Here is a 19497-nt window from a genome sequence, read left to right on the forward strand (position 1 = left end):
ATAGCAGAAATCAACATAACTTATGGATATTTTAGAAATACAATTGCAACAAATATATGAAGAACAAGAGAGGCAGAGGCCTGGAAATAATCATTGAAAAAGCATTTATTAAGTGAAAACAGTCATAATTGTACTTGACTTAAAATGTAATTGTAGGTAGACATGAAACTTAATCATTAAAAAGTTGTCAGTAAAATTTTGATTTAAGAACACTTAACAGCAGTATAATGCTATTAAACACTGATTCACTGAGTGTATATTCTAAATCTTAAATTGTGTTATGAGCTACAGTACACTGTAGTAATATTTATTTAGTAAAACTTAATGCACATAACGTTCTTCATATTAGTGGTAGAGGATATGATGAGCAAGCAGCAAGACCACACATGTTTTTTTCCCTCTCAATGTAGAAATATCTGTGTAAATGAAAAACAAGTATTTAAAATGAAACAATAGGATCATTTTTAATCTATAAGAATGCATTTTTATTACAACAGGTACATAATGTACTTCTAGGTATGCTTATCTGTAAGTACTCTATGTAGCAGGTCAAATTTACCATCTTTAGCCTGCATACAATTACTCCATGAACTGTGAGATTAGTTAGGTGCAGTTAGTGATAGAACAAACATACCCATCAATGCCCCAAGTGGGTCCCCAAGAGTTCTTCACAATCCAGTAGGGGGTGCCGTTCTCCTCATTATAACCCACAGCAAGCACTGCATGGTTGACCTTGTCTGTAGTGTTGTGACACTTATTGCTAATCAAGGGATGTCAACATTTCTTATAATTAGTGAAGATAATATTTCTCTTTATTAGCAAACCACTCATTTTAACACATATTTTCATGACGATAACTAAAGTACGTAAGAACTACACTGCCAAACCAGACCATAGAGCACAAAACCATATTTTTTTTGTTCCATTTCAAATGCTAATGCCAAACAGGCAATCATGCTGTACCTAACTGAGGTACGTCAGAAATCTGGAACAGAAATTCAAGTGGACAGGTCAGGGAGAGCCTTGCAGATGAATCCACCATGCTGAGAACGCCACCTTCAGGTGAATGTGTTCTGTAACATCTGCTATGAGGGTCTCCCTGACAGTGCTGGAATCACGGCTTAGCTTCATACCTGCTGTACACTCCTTTTTGATAGAGCATGAAGTCAGACGTCACCTCAAAAGCGAAGCTGACCGGATTTAACCTGGCCACGGCATCCACCATCCCCATCTCATCATACTAAGAGAAGGATCACTTACTGTTAACAAATGCAAATTTGGCTTAAGCCTTCTGACTGAGAGTCTAGAGGGCTTCTGTGTTCACTCACCTTTGTGATATTTACCACTTCCTTCACAAAGGCTGCAGCTAGTTGGGGATTGTACTTGCAAGGTCCATCCTACATAGAATGAATAAATCTCAGCTGGAAAGCACACATTCTTTGTGCTATTTTCCTCTCAGTCTTGTGAAATGCACATTTACTATGGCAGATGGCTCAGTTTACATTGCAATTGCACTGCATGTTTGTTTAGTACATTGTGTCAATATTAGAGTCACATCTTCAAATATGGTCTTATTGAATCTAGAAGCTTTTGTAAAAAAAATTAATTGGAAAAAATACACTACAGGACACTACTGCAAAAGATGAATTAAATACGTGGTTCATGAATTTGTTGTTCTAAAATCACGTGACTCATCTTTACTGACACAATTAACACCGCTTGGCTAGTTAGAATAGTAGGAGTTCACTCACTTGAGCAGTGTAGGGGTAGTCAGCCTCTGCCATTAGGCCTTTATTGTACTTAATATACTCAAAGGCTTGACTTGGAAGGCCACTAAAAAACAATGGGGCTTTGTTATGCATTCAAGAAGAAATTAGTTGCTGTATAGAACAGGCAGAATAAAATTTGTGTTTACGCCTGATGCAATGTGTCATATGATATGATATCAGCAAAGATTTTACAGTTTAACTTTATGGTGTCTGAGTTAACTTTTAACATCTACAAACTTTACTCCCTTTTAAAAAGGAGACTTTGATGTGCTTATCTTACCCTTCACAGCCATGATTGTTGAATGCACCAGCACAATCTACCAACTGCTGCTCTGCCTGATCATGAGAATAATTAACATAGGAAAGCAGACACACCATGAACAGCAGTCACATGCATTATACAACCATTTTTAAATGACAAAATGACATGTCTCTGTTTAAGTCAAACATTTAAAGGTGTAGGGTAGGATAGCCCCCATAACGGTGAACATAGCTTCAGTGACTAATGTCCTTTGCATTTCTCTGGTAATGATAACTGTTGATTTGTTATGACCTGTTAATACTTACGGAAAAGATGAAAGTTGAGAATCAAAGATCCTGCACCTTTAATTGTTTTGTTTCCTATGCAGAATGGAGAATTCCCAATACTTAGGATCTACTGCTCACCAGTAGGGGAAGCTTTCCTGTGGCGATTGCAGTGACAGACTCAAGACAGCCTGTAGTAGAGAAGGTCCAGCAGCTGCCACAGGGACCCTGAAAAGTTGGATATTAGGCATTTATATAGGACCCTTTTTTCAAGCATTGTAGTTCTGAAACATCAAGTGATATTATTTTTGAATTATAATCCTCTTAAACTCAAAAGGCTATTATTTAGTTAATAATCAAATTTAATAATCTAATATTATTAAGTGTGACGGCAAACAGCAACTGCATCTGAGAGGTTAAGTGTATGCAACAGGAGATAACTTTGTTATTAGGCCCAGTGCAAAAAGAGGTACAAGAACACACCTGGTTCTTCACATCAGTGATGTAGTGTCCTTTCTCCCGCCAGTCTATGGCATCTGGGTAGGGTCCATTGCTGCTAACATGATTCCCTTTGGTAGCTGAACAGTTCTAGACCGTTGGAATAAATTGTTATTAACATCTGGCATGTCTTCTTGGGGTAAACGTTATATTAAGTGCTTGAGTCATAGAGAAATAACATTTTAACAGGATACCTGAGGTTCTGTGATAAGGTACTGTTTCTTGAATTCTGCAAAGGTCATATCTGCAAACTGGTTTAGTCCCACTGTATGATACGAAAGAATTACACATAAATGTTCTTCTCCAGGTTATTACATGTAATAAAAAGTATGTTAAAACCCTATGGGATTTTTATGAGCTTAAAGCACAGACATACTTGTAAACTTGTGATTTCCAGCATTGTGATGGTCTATTCTTCTCTTATTTTCGATAAAATTTTGTAACCTCTGGTAATATTCATCCAAACCATATTGTTTATTGTGCTGTGGACAAAATTTACAAAAGATCCACAATTCAGTTATACCGTGACACAGCCAAAAGTTTTTTAGGCAAGGGGTTTTCTGGGGTAAATTCCTACTTCCTTGTTTACTAGTGTCTGTGTTTCATGTGCCTTACCGCCGACATCCATGTTTTGAAGTGATACTCATCTGCAACAATGAATATTAGCATGTAAAAAATATTTTTAGCTTCATAGCCCCACCACGCTCATTCATTGGACAATGTCATCTAAACTCTAATTTATGGGTTGTAGGCTAAACGAATCGACCTTTCTGTATCTCAGAGAAAGCCAAAACACTTTCGCCAACGTCGAAAGTGACTGTGGTTTGTCATTAAACCACGGTTCTATCATTAAACTGTAAACTTCATTCCTACCTTTATCTGTTAAAGAAGGTGCCGCATACATGCATTGCAGAACCTCAAGAAAAATCGCAGTTAAAAGGTATCCTTTCATACTGAATTCCGACGACTGAACGGCATGTGAAAACAGTGAATAAAGAAGCGCCTTCCTTAACTTGATTTTTAGCTATGGTTTGCCGTTAGTACTCACATGACGTCTAGATCGTTGGTGGGAGGAGGCGTTTTAGACTATTTTTACATTTGTTCCCGGTGTTGGTCCAAACAAAGCGGGCAGCGCGGAACAATTAAAATTGTGAATTAATTAAACTTATATATTCTATAGCTTTCGTATTTTTTTGTAATGCTTAAGACCTCTCATGCTGTCTTACTTTTGATTTTATTTATGTAAAGCACTTTGAATTGCCTTTGTGTCCGAAATGAGGAACCCTGATTGATCAATAAATGCTAATGCAACGTTACTTAAAAAGCAACCTAAAAACGACTTATGCATTAAACAATGCAGCATTTACAACAGGTGTTAGTGGATGTGTCTTCATTTTTGCAATTCTTATTGGGGGACTAGCCCACCTATTCATATATTTTTAGTGACGCCCCTGACACACACACACACTTGCCTTACCTATAAATTACCATACATCTGCATCTTACACAGCATAAATCAAATTGGAGGATGATATCAGGATAATATTGGTATCAGCAGACATTTGCTTGGTCAGATGGATCTAGTCCCAATTTCGACGTTATAAATGGTTAAGAATTGATATCAGCGGAAATGTACATGAAAAATATTGCATATAAACATGCCCATATTGGAGCATCCTTAAATCCGCGCTATTTGTGTGTTTGTTAAATTTGAAAGTCAAATTAATGAGTTAATAGGAAAGAAAATCTGTTAAAATATAGAGTCCTGCGTTATGAGTCACCACGTGAAGTATTAGAAAACCAGCAACGTCACGCCGGATTTGGCGGTAGTTTTTCGGAACACGTCACACGCACAGGCTCAAGTGTCCTGCTCAGTGCGCTGGGTTACCTGAGTGACGTTGATGGGGGGCGTGGCTCACGGTTCTTATACCTGCTGCGATGAAAGTTGTCCTGCGTAACGAACTGGAAGAAGTATCGAATATGAAAATGTTGGTATGGCAAACCCAGTCGTCTTCTTCGGCTTCACCCTCGGTCAAAGCAAAGAAATGTAGATTTAAAGATAGCCGGTATACCGAAACGGAAAATGACGGTGCTCGACTTAAGACCAGAATTGGCTTGGCGTTTCGGAGTTGTGACTTGCACCGATGACAGCCAAGGTCTGCCATTCTTGTGGGGTAGTGAAACTGTTTTGGCATTTTGGAAAATTTCTGAGAAATACATATCCAAATTCAGCCTTTTAAGAAATAAGTACATTACATTTCCTAAATATAATATGAATTTAATATGAATTATGTTAAACAGTGAAATCTGTCCAGACTGTGTCGATATCAAAACATACACTACTCTTATGTGGTAATGGTAGTGGAACTGTCCTGGCATTTATGAAGAAACGGTGAGATCAGTGACATCTGTCCAAAGCCATGGTGTACCTCTATTATGCGCTAGTGGAATTGTTTTGGCAAACTTACTCTGCTGATAGCCAAGGGCTCCTATTCCTAGAGTGTAGCAGAATTGTTTAGGCATTATGGGAAAGTTCTGAGAAATATATATCTAAATTCAGCCTATGTTAAATTAATACATTAATTCGTCTAAAGGTAGTACAACTCTAATATGGGTTTATGGAAAAATGGTAAGGTGAAATCTGTCCAAACTTACTCTGCCGATAGTCAAGGTACACTACACTTATGTGGTAGTGGAACTACCTTGGCGTTCAAATTTGGCGTAAAAATTTGGCGTAAACATTTGAAACCTCCTTTTCTCCGAATTAAATGAGCATGTAAACATCATTACAAATACAAGCACTTTAATATAGATTTATTAAAACTGGTGCGATAGAATAATTTCAAACTCGATAGCCAAGGACCACTACTCAGTTGGCAGTGGAATTTTTCAGCCCTGTAGTACTTCTCACCCTGCACATTTGCAACATTACACTAGCCATAATCCCTGATTTTGCTGGCAATCAAGCTCTATAATAAATTTCTGACAAACATTATATAGAAAAAACATGTTTTCTATATAAGCGAAATACCGTAAAACTGCACATACAGTCGCATTTACTTTTAAAGTGAGGATGACTTGACCATGAATCGCTAAAGTGCGGATAGCTTGCCCACTTTGACAGTAGCTCAAGTTTTGTCTGTCTCTGTGTGTGTATATATGTATATGTACATATATATGTATATATATGTATATGTATATATATATATATATATATATATATATATATATATATTATATTTTTGACTTCAGTCTACACTTGCAATATTTTTAGGTTGTGTAATGATGGAAGTCTTGGAACTGTATAGGCCTACCTCTTGCCCCAAAAGATTACACTTTTTATTTTGCATAATAACAAAGCTGAAAATTACTAGTAATATTCACTAGTTTCTAAGCTCCATTTCTTTAGTTACTTAAGTGAAAAATACACACAGAGACAAAATCCCCCTGAGATAGAATAGATTTATTAGCAAGAGGTAATCAGGAAACATACAATTTATTTTCTCCTTTTTTTCTTTTTCTTTTTTTACAAAACTGGAAATATTTCTCAAGCCGTGGAAATAAACTTAAGGGTTGAAAGATAATTCTCATACCACTGGGTATTGCTAACAGCAAAATGTTTGTCTGTTTATATATCATGTATAAGAGTATGTGCACGTAGATGTGTATACAGTATGTATATATAGATCTATATATAATATGTCCTTTTTAAAGTTTCTGGTTGATACAGTGTTGCATGCCTGCCATTTGAGCATTTAGTGTGGTTCTAGACTGTACATAGTAAAAATACATACAAATATTCACAGAATAAGCACTACATTACTATATTCCTGCTAAGAGAAAGGTTATAGACAGGATTACAGTATATGCAAAACACTTTAAAGTCTTCTACCTCTATATCATGGTTTCAAAATCACAAATCGCTTAGCATTGAGTGTGTAAGCTTAGGACACAATGCTTCAAAGAAGTGTGCTTTACACTAGTACACATTAAGAAATATGTGGGGCTGCATGTACAAAATATACAGAATATGTTTCTGTGTGGTGAATTTGTACAAAATACATTTCTGTTTCCCCCTCTTTTTTCTTATTTTTTGATAATTTTCTGGTAAGGATGCAGAATCCTATTTCTTTATTCTAGGACTACAAAAATACCTTTTTTGTATGTTGCAGGCGTAGAGATTCATTCAATTGTTTTGATCATACTCTTAAACGACAATGCATTTTACAAAGTGATATACAGTCACGTTCCACAATCACGGGAACAGCAAGAAGGACATAAATTGTCTGTTAATATACAATAGCTGGATGTTCTGGCATGGGCAGACTGTTTCAGCCCTAGCAGAGTACACTGGCTTTTATTTATTTATCTATTTATATATTTTTATTTGATCAGTCTCATGTCATTTTCAAATGTAGAGGAGGGAGGTTGTGAGGGCAGCTTTTACATTTTTTTAAACAAGTTTCCAAAAATAGTCATATCTAATGCCATACAAGCAGTTCCCTTGTTGAAAATGGTGACTCTTGAATAAGCAATTCTTCATTTTATCCCAGGAAAAAAAGAGACTACATTCTCATAAAAGGAATTGTTTCACAGAACTGCAATAAAGTTTTGGAGAGGTGAAAAGGCTATATAATGACATATTTTGCATGCAACAACGGTCAGAAACCTTAACCGATGAGAGCAATTCATTCATTTCTCTAATGCCGGCAAAATGTACACTGCCTTCATCATCAGATCATGCCTAAACATTTGAAATGTTAAATATGCCACAGCGGATAGTACCATGGTAGACATTACAGGTACAAACAATCCCGAGTGGTGGCAATATGTAATAATCACATACGTGTACACCCAAACGATAAAATGTGTATAGTGGCATCAGTTTAGTTATGGCAACATCAACCTTGGAATACACCTATTATAACCAATATAAATGTCTTGATATGCTTGCTTGTATACAGTAGTATCATATCTGAGTTTCTCTTTGCTACATGGTATGCATACAGATAAGTTCCATGCATCTATCAAAATTTGTTTGGTCAAAGTATCTGTTTTAGCATTGTGTATTTCATCAGAAATAAGGTATAAATTCATCCAGAAGGCTATCACTTTAGGCTGCAATAACAGAGACAACCAAACCTTACATATGACCTTAAATTCAGTAGTGAGACCCCGGGAGAGAAGGAGAGAATAACATTTAAAAGAATATCGTTTTGAATATACATATATCTCTTTTTGGTGTCAGAAAAATGCTGTTATAAAGAGAAAAGTGGGATTATGTACAACAGGAGAAATGCAAATTAATATATTTCCAACTCCTCAATGAAAACAGGAAATGTTTAGGTGCTTTTAACTACTAGAAACAAAGTTACAGATACGGAAGTAATATGTACTACATAACCTAAGACATGGTACTGTGTGTGAGCACATGATAAACAGGCTGTACGTTGTGTAGGCCTTAAGAAAAGCCTTCTTCTCAGTTGGGCACTTTGGGCTCAATTCTGAGTGAGGCTTCATACATGCTTTCTTCATCCAACACATTGCTACTGTCCAGCAAATACTGGGCTGCCTAGAAAACAAAAGAAAAGAAAAGCATCAGTGTCAAACATATCAGCAACATAAAAAGTCAGTGTCAGTCTAAACCTCATCCAGTAGGTGGCAATAGTTCTACCTCAGTAATAGTTTTGTTTCATTTTAAATAATTTTCCCATACACCCTTTTGTTGCTCACGTGCCTTTTCTGTGCCTCAAATGTTTAATTATATCAGCTCATTGAATTATTATTTTAAAAAATATAAAAAAGTAGTAGTGAATACCTTTGGCTGATGATCAATCTTGTATGCTGTTTGTTGAAACTGCCTTATTTCTCTGATGATATGAGAGATCTTTAAATAATAATAATACAAAAATCAACAACACAAGCTTTTGTAAAAATCAAATCTTAACCAAAGCATTTTCATAAATGATATTAGTTTAGATACAAAAATAAGTCTACAAGTGAAATTAATGGATCAGTCACAGGAAACATGAAACTGTGCTGTAGTTCTATTATTTACATTCACAATTTCAGCAATTTACATTTCACATTTGAATAAACTCAGGTGAGAAGGTAAAGGATTTGATTATGGATCATTCACTTTTAGGAATGAGTTTGAAAATTGAAAAATTCAATGAATTTTCTTTCTGAATCCTGGAATCTCAGATTTGCACATTTCTTTAGGTACTGATGTATGTCTAAGTGTTTGATTTGTCACTTTACATACCACTGAAATTGCATATGTTTTGTCATTTCCAACACTTTGAGAATTTTCAGGAAAAAATGGTAACAAACCACCACCCACAAGGCATTTAGTGTTGTAACATTCAGTTCTGGGTTAAAAAAAACCCACCATGGCTGAACTGTTATTAAAGCACAGTTAGATAAACAGAATACTACCTCATTGAATCATCGCCTAACTGCTTACCATTCTCATCTTAGAAAAGTTAACAAGGTTGTCCTCTGTGTAGTTTGGGGTACCCTCTTCTATGAATGCCAGGTCTGTGAGGTACATTCCCAAGTACGGCACGCAAGGAGGGTCACAACTAGCAGATAAGGCCATAATCAGATAAGGAATTTCACACATGCTCAAAGAAACAGTTCTGAAAATTACTGAGTTTGAAGTAACTGCAGAAGTAAATAAAAAAACAGGACAATAAGAAGTGATGAAAAAATTTAATTGTCTTGAGTTTACTTTTTCAAAGCTTCTCTTAGGTTCTTGAACCTTCCCTCAGATGACACCAATTTCTGAAGCTTGTCAATGACCGTTTTTGTCTAAGGAATGAATTGAAACCAAAAATATTTATAAGACTAATAGAAACTTGAATGTTAAGTCAGTTTAAAAGTGTGTGTGTGTGTGTATATATATATATATATATATATATATATATATATATATATGTATGTATGTGTGTGTGTGTGTGTGTGTGTGTGTGTCATTGGTTATGAATGAAATAAAAATTAATGCAACACAAGCAGAGAATTCTTCTCCATTAGGAAACACCCTGGTTTGCAGTGATGGCCCTATTGGATTGACTACCTCTGTGCATTCAGAAATAAAGTTTGCAAATGGCCATTTTTATGGTAAATTCTATTTTAATATTACTGTAGATGTACATTGCATATCAGTTAATGGACCTACACAACACATACAGCTGTTCTGACTGAGCACACAAAAGGAACCTTGGCCATCTATTCTACAGGACAGTGTGTAGTAATTAGCACTCTCTCTCCCACCTGTTTGGAGACTTTGAGCCATGTCTTTTTGAGGCGGAAGATGGCACTGCGGTTGAGGGAGGAGGTGATCTCCAGAACGGCATTGTAGTTATGGAGACAGCGGCAGATGTCGGCTACGGCCACCCACTTCTCCATCACTGCCACCCGCGTGTTCACATCCTCACAGCGCAGGATCTCCGAGGCGATCAAGTTGCTTATCTTTAAGGGGAACAGAACTGTTTCATTATGAGGAAGAGTACACAAGAGTTGTAGCCAAATATAAACACCTGTAGTAGTAGCATTTAAAAGTAACATAGCAATTTTTCATTAAGGCTTAACACAGAATAAATTCTGAACAAACCAGTGATCTGAAAACTTGTCACTGAATACTTGCACTCTGATATACAACTGAACTAGAGCAGGCTTTGGTTTCAAAATCCTGGTTACTGAACTGCAAGTCTCAGTACCTGACCTGAGCCCTCATAAACAAGACCTTTATAGGTTTAAAATGGTTGTGACAGAGCAGAGAAATGAAGTGAAATGTGCAAAGTAGGTCCAGGTCCAATAGGAGAAGTGGGGAAAAGTAGACCCAGAACAGCAGTGCTGCTGCACGTGACAGAGTCACCAGAGATGGATACGTGCATCATTGAAGTGCTTTGTTGTTTTCATGATGTAGGGTGTCTTTTCATTCTTGTCTGTTTTCATCCAGCCTTGGCCAAAGAACTCCCTGGAAATTGTGGTGAAGACATTATTTTCAGAGAAAGGTTTTTTTAGTACTGACCTTATTAAATTGTCAAGTAATAGAATTCTCTCAATAATGTTATCATTCAAGTAACATTTCTTGGTAAATTAAATGTATTTATAGCCCCATTTATAGTTTATTATAGAGTCACTTGGGGTATTGTAGCTACATTTTTCACACTTCAGGGGAGTAGACACAAAAGGACCTGATTGTAATGTTATTTTTATGCTAGAATAGCAAAATAATTGATTGATGATTGAATTAATCTTTTTTTGTTGTTGTTTTTATACACAATGAGTTAAATATGATTACATGTAGTTTAAAATTATAACCAATACAATAAATATTTAGTACTTTTAACTGACTGGACGCTGAACATACATGTACTCACTCATATGGGATGACCTTGAACACGAGGTGATCCAGCAGTGTAAGCTGCTCTGCGATCTCCAGAGCTGAATGATTTTCAAAGGGCTCTGCCTTTCCCCCCTCAGCCTGACACACACACGCACACACACACATACAGGCACATAAGCAAACTTTAGACATTATCTGCAATCATGTCAGAGTCAGAGTAAATATTCCCATATATGTCCCATGGTACAAACAATATCGAGAATCTCCTCAACACAAATCACGCAACTCGTGGCAATGAGTGTGTACATGCTCAGTATGTGTACGTTTCTACTGTTTAATTAGGCCACAATTCTACTTAATTCAAAATGTGAAATAACCAGTGCTTTGAATGGGACCCAATATCGTCCCACTCACCATCTGCAGTACCTCCTCCAGAGAGATCTGATTGTCACCAGGGTCCTCTTGAGTGAGTGTCCTATCAGAACAATTATGGACAGTCGTTACACAGCCTGAGGGCTCAGAAATTGCTCTGCAAGCAGCTACATTATAATCTGGGACTGCACTAAATGGAGTCTAATTGAAAAGGTTTATTTGGTCCACTGAATTTAGATCTGCTTCTGAAACAGTGGGTTAGATAATACTTTGAAACAGCTGTGAACAGTTAAGATCAGTTACATATGAAGATTAAGGCCTAAAAATATGGATTATCTACTGTATGTGTACTAAAAGAAATTCACCAGAACAGTTTTTGTGCAGCTCTTTGAAGTGTAAAAGAATGTTATCACAAATGATGTAAGATGTTGTAGAGCTCGGAGTGCACTATGCACTCTACCTTATGATGTTTGCTGCTGCTTTTCTTTCCTGGGTCAGTAGCTCGGGATCATGCATAACCTCCTCCAAGAAGCTGATCACCTTCATCTTTAGCTCCATGTTGGTCTCAAAGTCCTGTGCACCACACACACACACACACACACAGAAAAATAGAAAGCAAATATTGATAACCGGCTAACAATCAGAATATTTAATTAACATATTTCAGTTCCTAGTTCTTAAATGTGAGGCACATGTCATAGGTTCTTTCACCTGGGAATGTTTGGATACCCAGTGCCTCAGGACATTGAGAACTCGATTAGTTGCTGCCCGGCGAATCACAAACTCCTTATCTCCATTCCTCTGGTCTGTGGGGAACCCTGGAACCAATCACAATTCATATTGACCATTTTCTACCCAACAACTAATAATACCTGCTTATAAGGTTTTATTGCAGAGTTCTGAACTCAGTTTTGTTACCTGTGCTAGCCAAAGACATGCGGCGATACTTCTCCTTGGTTGGTGTACCCTCGTTGGCACCAGCTGTGGCAATAGCAAAGGCAGAAGCTGCAGAGAGTGCACTACGGTTGTTGTCCAGTTCTCGGCAGGATGACATCACCATGCCGTTGTTGTAGGAGAATAGTGAAAATTCTATACAAAGCAGAATGAGGAAATGAATTCCTTGCGGTAGGTACTAATTCTACTAGGGAGGACTTGGGAAATCATATGACTGGGAATGGATCTGTTAGGTTAGAAGCACATCGGTGCTTCAATGAATTGAATTAATTCATATTAGAATTCCACCACAAAGATCCTTAAACAATTGATTGCTATTAAAGTAACTCAAATACAGCTTTGCCAACTGTTGAAACATACCCAAAGGAATAACTAACACCACCTTTGTAGGTTACACAGATTAAATGCAGTGACATCCACAAAGACTTAATCAATCAACCAAAGACCATATTCAAGGAATAACCTATTTCTTCCTGTAAATAATGGTTAATCAATTAACCAAAACCAATACTCAGCACAATGGTGGACCTTTAGCATACATAAAATAAGGCTGAATAATTATTTACTGTCTTCTGAAAGGAAGATATTTCCTGTTAAAATGTAGTAGGTGTCACATAAGACATGTTCCGCTCAAGCAGAAATAATGGAAGCAGTGACATTATCTCCACAGTGGATAAGCCTTCAATGATGACCTATAAAAATGTTACAAATATCTACTGCACCAAACGATTCCTCAACACAGGTCATGGACCAGTTAGGAGCAATAGGCAAGAAACCATTCAAGTTCTTTCTCTTATATAACTTGAATGCTTTTAATTTCAGTGGGTTGAGGTGATGCAATCTGGTACTAAATGATCAAATTCTATCACAGGGACTGTGGTTTGTGTCCTGTGGTACAAATCACTATCCAACAGGGGGCAGCATAACCCCCAAAATCTGTGATTGCGGCTCCAGCAAAACAATAGGCAGGGCTTTGATTTCTAAGATGGTCGGGACTAAAAATAGCCACTAAAACAAAATGCTTAGTAACTACAAAAAACTACATAATTGTACAGTGCCATGTCAGAAACACAGTATTTTCACTTAAGGAAAAGCACATTGTGAGCAGTGAAACATCATGCTATTAGAGTTAATCCTGTTATGTCAGCTAGACGGAACAATGACCTCACATCACGCATGCGGAATTTTGGATAATTGTTGACCTTTAACCTAGGATTCAGACAACTGTACAATGAGACCGTTAAACCCTACAGCATCGGCTGTTCTCACACAAACCCTGAAACCGCGGCGGCAGAGAGAATACATGCTGATGGTTGCTATGGCACAAGTTTTCCAAACACCTACTCACGCCTCCTTTGGCGTTTCCCTGGGCCTTTTCCTTTTTTTTTAAACACACAGAACAAATGAGATTCTGTGCGAATCGTGCTGGAGGCTTCCGTCTTCGAGCTCAGAATTAGCTCAGGCCTACACTGGCACGTTGTGTACTCAAAGGTGCTACAGAATTAAAAAAACATGCTATCCACTACATATGCGGAATACATATTATAATCAAAGGTGAAACCTAAAACATACCATACCAGTGTATTAGGGATGCCAACTTGTAACCAAACTCAAAAGGTATTTTATTATGTACACCTATCATAAAGGTGCAGTTTATAATTACTGATGCAGACCGTGATCCATCTGTTGCTTTGCACAGAGGATGTCTACTCTGATCATCACTGGTCAGGTTCTGATGGCAGGACAACTGCTGTTCAGATATTACATTTACTTTTACAGCATTTAGTAGATGCTCTTATCCAGAGTGACTTATAAAAGTGCTTTGTCATCTAGTCATAGAATGCATTCAAGCCAGTACAACAGGTTAGAGTCAAAGTTACCATTGAGCTAAGATACCGCTAGATAGAGGAATCGATGCTTATACCTAGAAAGAAGTACAAAATAAGCATATTATAAGTGTCATACTAAACAATAATAAGTGCTGATCCCAATCTCTGGGAAGAAGTAACATAGTAGGAATTCAGGATGTTACAATAGTAGGATGTTACAAGACAATAAGATATTTATATAAGTGCAGAACTAGTGGTTATTTAAATACAGCACAAACAGAGTCTTCAGTCAGCATTTGAAGACAGTTGTTCAAACAGCCAGTGGAAGTTCGTTCCACAGTTTGGGAGCCAGGACAGAGAAGAGTATTGATGCTTATCTTCCATGAGACTTGGATGATGCTTCAAGCCAAGTCATACTTGAAGTTCAAAGTGTTTGAAGTGGCACCATTCTCTATGCACCATTGGCAAGGTAGTGGCATAGTTGTGGATGTTGAGCTGGTACAAGTTTATCAGTTTTGCAGGGGACTGTTACACATCTCAGTGTCACTGCTGGTTTGAAAGTGGTTTGACACATGAAAATATCCAGCCAAGTACAGTTCTAGGGTCAGAAACTGAAGACTGACAAAGGACTAGATGACAAAGGCCTAAATGATAGCTAATGTAATTTGTGCACAGGAAAAGACAGGCCATAGGTTGGAGAATATTACTGTACAGATCCAATGAGTTTCTAAATAAGAGCCAAGTTAAGAGTACAGTTGATACAGACTATATATATTCAGCTTTCCCAGATGAAATATCAAACTTGATATAATAAACTATATTTGTATAGTACTTTCTTAAACAGTTTTCAGACTTGCTACTGAAATGTTACTGAACCAATGTAAGCACATCTCTTTGAGAAGCAGCACAATGCTAATGAGCCTTTGATACGGGCTGACTTTGGCCGGCGTAAGGGGTGTAGGTGGCTTGCCAGCGGGAGATGCAGGCTCTCCGCCATTTTCACACCGCCAGCTGGTAGTGGTTCGGCTGGCCTGTCGGTGGGCAGAGGATACCCTACCTGAGGAGTTTTTGCACTTGACGCTCTTTGGGGTGGTGGGTGACTTGGTGGGCGAGGCCTCAGTCTCAGCCTCGTCACTCTGGGCCTGCTCGCTGTCACTCTCCTCCTTCACCGAAATATCTGCAGGAATTTGGCAGCCATGTTTTAGAACCACCAGTGCTGGAGCAAATCACACATCCACTTAATAGAGAGGAACCAGATATTTAGCGCCTCACCCTGTTTGGCCAGCGAGGAGTCCTCTGCCCGATCCCCCTTGGCCTCACCCTCATCTGAGATCTTGCTGGCGATGGGGCTGGAGACGTAGAGCTTGTTGATGTCCAGCGTGGTCTTGCTGAATGGGGACATGGCTGAGTACATGCTTGCATATCCATTGGAGGAGCAGCTGAGGGCGGCCAGGTCCAGCGCCTTCCCGCCCGTGATGATGGGGATGTTGAGGGAGAGCTTGCGGCGTCGGTTGGGAGAGGACGTCTTGGCCATGGCCAATGGGGGCGGAGAGGAGAATTTGCGGCTGGCCCGGGGAGACTTGGGCGGCTCGCCATACAGGAGCTTGTTGTTCTGGCTGCTGGCAAAGAACAGTTCCAGTGATCTGTACATCAGAGAGACAGAGTGACAGAACAAAAGAGAAGGGAGGAGAGGCCATGTTAGGAGAGAATACACTCAAATTTACTGCTGTGCCAATGCCAGTAGCATATGGATTTACTGACATTCCCCAGAAACTCCTTGCATGATTATTAAAGATGATATGAGTGAAACAGAACTGTTTGATTCTGGGCCACTTTATTACATGCCACACAACAGCACATAAGCTTTGGGTTTGGGAAAAATAGGCCATGGTGAGACTTCCATGCAAAGAACAAAATGATAAGCAACTTTCCCAAATGTATATGTGCCTTAATCCCTATATTCCCACAAATTCTGCTTCCTACTCTACCACTGTGCCTTTGCATAAGGAGTGAAAATATATCATAAGTGCCTTCCATCCGAGTTACAGCTTCAGCTATGTTCGACAGAGCTCTTTGGAGCTAGTACAAAACCCATGGTGCTGGGTTGTACTGAAAGAGTTTAACATGAATCCAAAACGGGTACTCCGACAGGGGGAAGGCAGTAGATCCCTGGATTGTGTCCCCAAACCCCCCCCCCGCCAAGCACGTCATGCCATTCACCAGGAATTCTGCTCTCCCTCGTAATTGGTAGCGAACACAACACTGTTTGGAGCTGCAGTGCACTGCTGGGTGTGTGTGTGGAGAGGGGGGGGGGGGGGTTGCATGTCACCTGGTCTTCATATTTCTCAGTAAGAGCCGCAATGAGTTGCAGAAGAGCTCTCCCACACACCCCACCACCCCCTTCCTCGTCATGCCAGCCCAGAAATAGGCCTCTCTTATGACGGCCTAGCTGACGGACATGGGAGCTGAGCGGGGGAGGCCCAAGGAGGCAGCCGAGCCTAGCAGCCGATCCCCAGGGAGAGGGGGGTGCTGCTGGGTGTGGGTGTGTGGGAGGTCCCCGGCTCAGGCTGCAGCTAGGGAAGAGGGGTGGGGAGAGAGAGAGAGAGAGAGAGAGAGAGAGAGAGAGAGAGAGAGATGAGAGGATGAGAGAGCAAGGCAAAAGGAGGAAAAAGAATATGGGAAAGAGGAGAGAAAAAAGATGAAGAGAACATAACAAAGCCAGAAAGAGAATGGGAGAGTGTGAAAGAGTGGAAAGGGAGGAAGAAGGAGTTAGAGAGGAAGGCAGACAGAGAAAGACTGGGGAGGAGCTGCCTGTGAAATGTGCCCACTAAATATTTCATCCGGCCGCTCGTCTCCAGGCGGCGGGGTGGAGGGCGGGGCCCTGCTGCAGAGTGGCCAGTTGCTAAGGTGACGGTGACAGAGCCCCGCTGAGACGCTTCAGTTAGGCAGCCAGACAGGCAAGGGGGCTGGGCCACAGTTACCAATGCTTCCAGGAGAACACACATGCATACGCTTGACAGCACCTCTCTCTAACATACACACACCACAGAGTAATAAACCTTATGGTGACCTCTGACCTATCTTCTTCAGCTACCTCTTTCACCATCATTTTCTCATGTGAGTTCTTAGAACGCGCCCTGATAAGGAACCATCATACTGTTACACTCAGACACCTGGTAGTGTACATGTTGGTAGACTTGGGTCAGAAGGTCAGCAGTTATGATTCCCAGCCCCAGAAACTCCAAGCTCTGCACGTTTTTGTGCTTTCCCTAACCTAAAACACTTGATTTAACCTCTCAGTTAATTTTTAATTTTTCCCTTTTCATGAGCAGGTGTGTTTGCAGGGGCAACACCACGATGTGCAGGGTGATTACCCAGGGGCTAGTGAAGGGGAGATACTGGACCAGCTGCAGGCTGAAGGAGGCTTCTGCAGAGGCACTCGCAGTGGAGGACATGTCTTCACCAGCCACTGTGTAGCAACTGGCGATGTTGCACCACGCAGAGAAAAGCTTTGCTCACTAAACACATCGCTTTACATAGTCACATCCCAGTACACAGAGGCTCGTGTAAATGTAAGACACTGAGCAGTTGCATGAATTAAATACACAGAACACATACATTAAGCAGCAGATGGCATGGAACTGCATGGGACAGATCTCTAAGCACATTGCCCAGATCTAGCAGATGCCTATGCAGCAGACTAACACATTATTTGCTTAAACCTCCAGTGTCAGGGTGAGTATCTGCTCAAGAAGCATGCAAAAATACTGAGTCCAGATGAGTACTTTTACGTCAGTAACAGTACGGCTGCTGGAGGTTAATATCTCAGCAAGAGCTCCTGATCCAGGATAAGGTTTATGACTGCCAGTGTCACATCAAAAGAAATCATAAACAGCCCTTTTAGCACATAGTGCAGATGGCTCCATAAGGCATGCTGATTACTACTGATCAGAGCCATTGAAGCTATACCCCTTTTAAAGTGATTTTATTAACAGTAGCTTTATTGTTTTTTATTTTATTTAACCATTGATTTAACCAGGCAAGTCATTAAGAACATGTTCTTATTTACAGTGGCAGCCTGGCAAACAACAGAAACCACATGAGGAAAAGGAAATTCCCTGTCAAAGATATTCTTGAGATATTATTCTCTCTCAAAGATATTTTCTTTTAGCTGTCTCATGAGCTTGAAGAAATGGCTTCATTCTTATATTATCCAGTAAATGGAGATTTTTAGATTGCTTGAAAGAGTAAAGAAAGAATTTAAGAGATTCAAATATATTTCACCCAGTAATTGACTATGGATCTTGAGCAATGTGTGGGAATTTGGTGGAATATCTCTAGGATCTAGATAATAACCTTTACTGGAATATCCCCCCCCACACACACAAAAAAAACCAACTCACCCAGTAATCTTCCTCACAATGAATGAAAGGTGTAGGGACCAGTTATCATTATGCAAATGAACCCCTGCTAACCCCACCCCTGCCCATGACGAGACCCACCGGGCTGGGATGGCGCTGATGGGCCTCTTGTAGATGGCGATGAGTTTGTCGAGCACAACGTCGGCGGTGGTGAACACACGGTAGGAGTGCAGGAAGGTGTTGAGGAAGTCGATGGAGAGAAAGCGCAGGTCAGTGAGGCGCTCTAGCAGACGCTCCACGCTGGCGTAACGAATCTGCAGCACCTTGCAGGAGTTCATCATCTTGCTGAAGCGTATGTCCACATCATCGCAGTAGAGGCTGGTGTCGGACCTGACCGGTGAGTATCATTACTACTCTCATCTATCACTAACAATGGTAGCAATGATCAGTAGCTTTTGATCAATAATAAAAACTATTCTTTATGAAATCTAAACCCCTTGTTTGTAAAACTGTTAGCACTGCTAGTGTGAATTTCCAATTGCACAGTGGAATGGTACAGCACATAGCTCTATTCTAGGCTCTTAAACTCATGGACACATTGTACAAGAACGCTATATCCGGCACATTGTTTATCCCCATGAGTGCGTCATAAAGGGGCTCTTACTTGATCATCTGTGGCACAGTGACTTTTGAATTCTCCTCAAAGGCATTCATCATGAGCCCATTGCAGCGAATGTTGTCTATGCACTGTGGGGGAGAGGGAGAGAGAGAGAGCATGCACACAGATTTTGAACCACAGGTGGTGAATGGTGGAGGAAGGATGCAGGAGAGATGGA

The 19497-nt window shown here is 39.6% G+C and overlaps 2 protein-coding genes across 5 annotated transcripts in view; both read right to left on the reverse strand.

Moving 5' to 3' along the window:
- Positions 1–87: 87 nt before the first annotated feature.
- ctsh (cathepsin H) lies at positions 88–3839 on the reverse strand. Its single transcript, XM_027004594.3, has 12 exons — positions 3666–3839; positions 3408–3439; positions 3169–3274; positions 2987–3057; positions 2778–2882; positions 2436–2522; positions 2050–2105; positions 1752–1833; positions 1329–1397; positions 1134–1240; positions 635–760; positions 88–416 (listed from the first exon to the last, which is right to left on the reverse strand). The coding sequence occupies exons 1-12, from the start codon at positions 3742–3744 to the stop codon at positions 341–343; spliced, it is 996 nt and encodes a 331-aa protein (XP_026860395.2). The 5' UTR covers positions 3745–3839; the 3' UTR covers positions 88–340.
- Positions 3840–6234: 2395 nt separating this feature from the next.
- The window catches only part of rasgrf1 (Ras protein specific guanine nucleotide releasing factor 1), a 39489-nt gene continuing 26226 nt past the window's right edge, over positions 6235–19497 (reverse strand). For 2 of the 4 annotated variants that reach the window (XM_081715578.1, XM_027004596.3), the window contains 15 exons: positions 19326–19408; positions 18803–19051; positions 15573–15943; positions 15358–15477; positions 12436–12606; positions 12229–12335; positions 11978–12090; positions 11560–11620; positions 11180–11283; positions 10689–10773; positions 10068–10265; positions 9526–9605; positions 9259–9376; positions 8611–8679; positions 6235–8364 (listed from right to left, as the gene is read on the reverse strand). In XM_081715578.1, coding sequence (XP_081571704.1) covers positions 8272–8364; positions 8611–8679; positions 9259–9376; positions 9526–9605; positions 10068–10265; positions 10689–10773; positions 11180–11283; positions 11560–11620; positions 11978–12090; positions 12229–12335; positions 12436–12606; positions 15358–15477; positions 15573–15943; positions 18803–19051; positions 19326–19408 — 2022 coding nt within the window. In that variant the 3' untranslated portion in view covers positions 6235–8271. The remainder of the gene's footprint in view (positions 8365–8610; positions 8680–9258; positions 9377–9525; positions 9606–10067; positions 10266–10688; positions 10774–11179; positions 11284–11559; positions 11621–11977; positions 12091–12228; positions 12336–12435; positions 12607–15357; positions 15478–15572; positions 15944–18802; positions 19052–19325; positions 19409–19497) is intronic. The other 2 variants (XM_035525324.2, XM_081715579.1) reach the window with 2 other exon arrangements.

This window comes from Electrophorus electricus, chromosome 6 (genome assembly GCF_041902795.1).
Source record: "Electrophorus electricus isolate QZ-2024a chromosome 6, ASM4190279v1, whole genome shotgun sequence".
NCBI classification, from domain to species: domain Eukaryota; kingdom Metazoa; phylum Chordata; class Actinopteri; order Gymnotiformes; family Gymnotidae; genus Electrophorus; species Electrophorus electricus.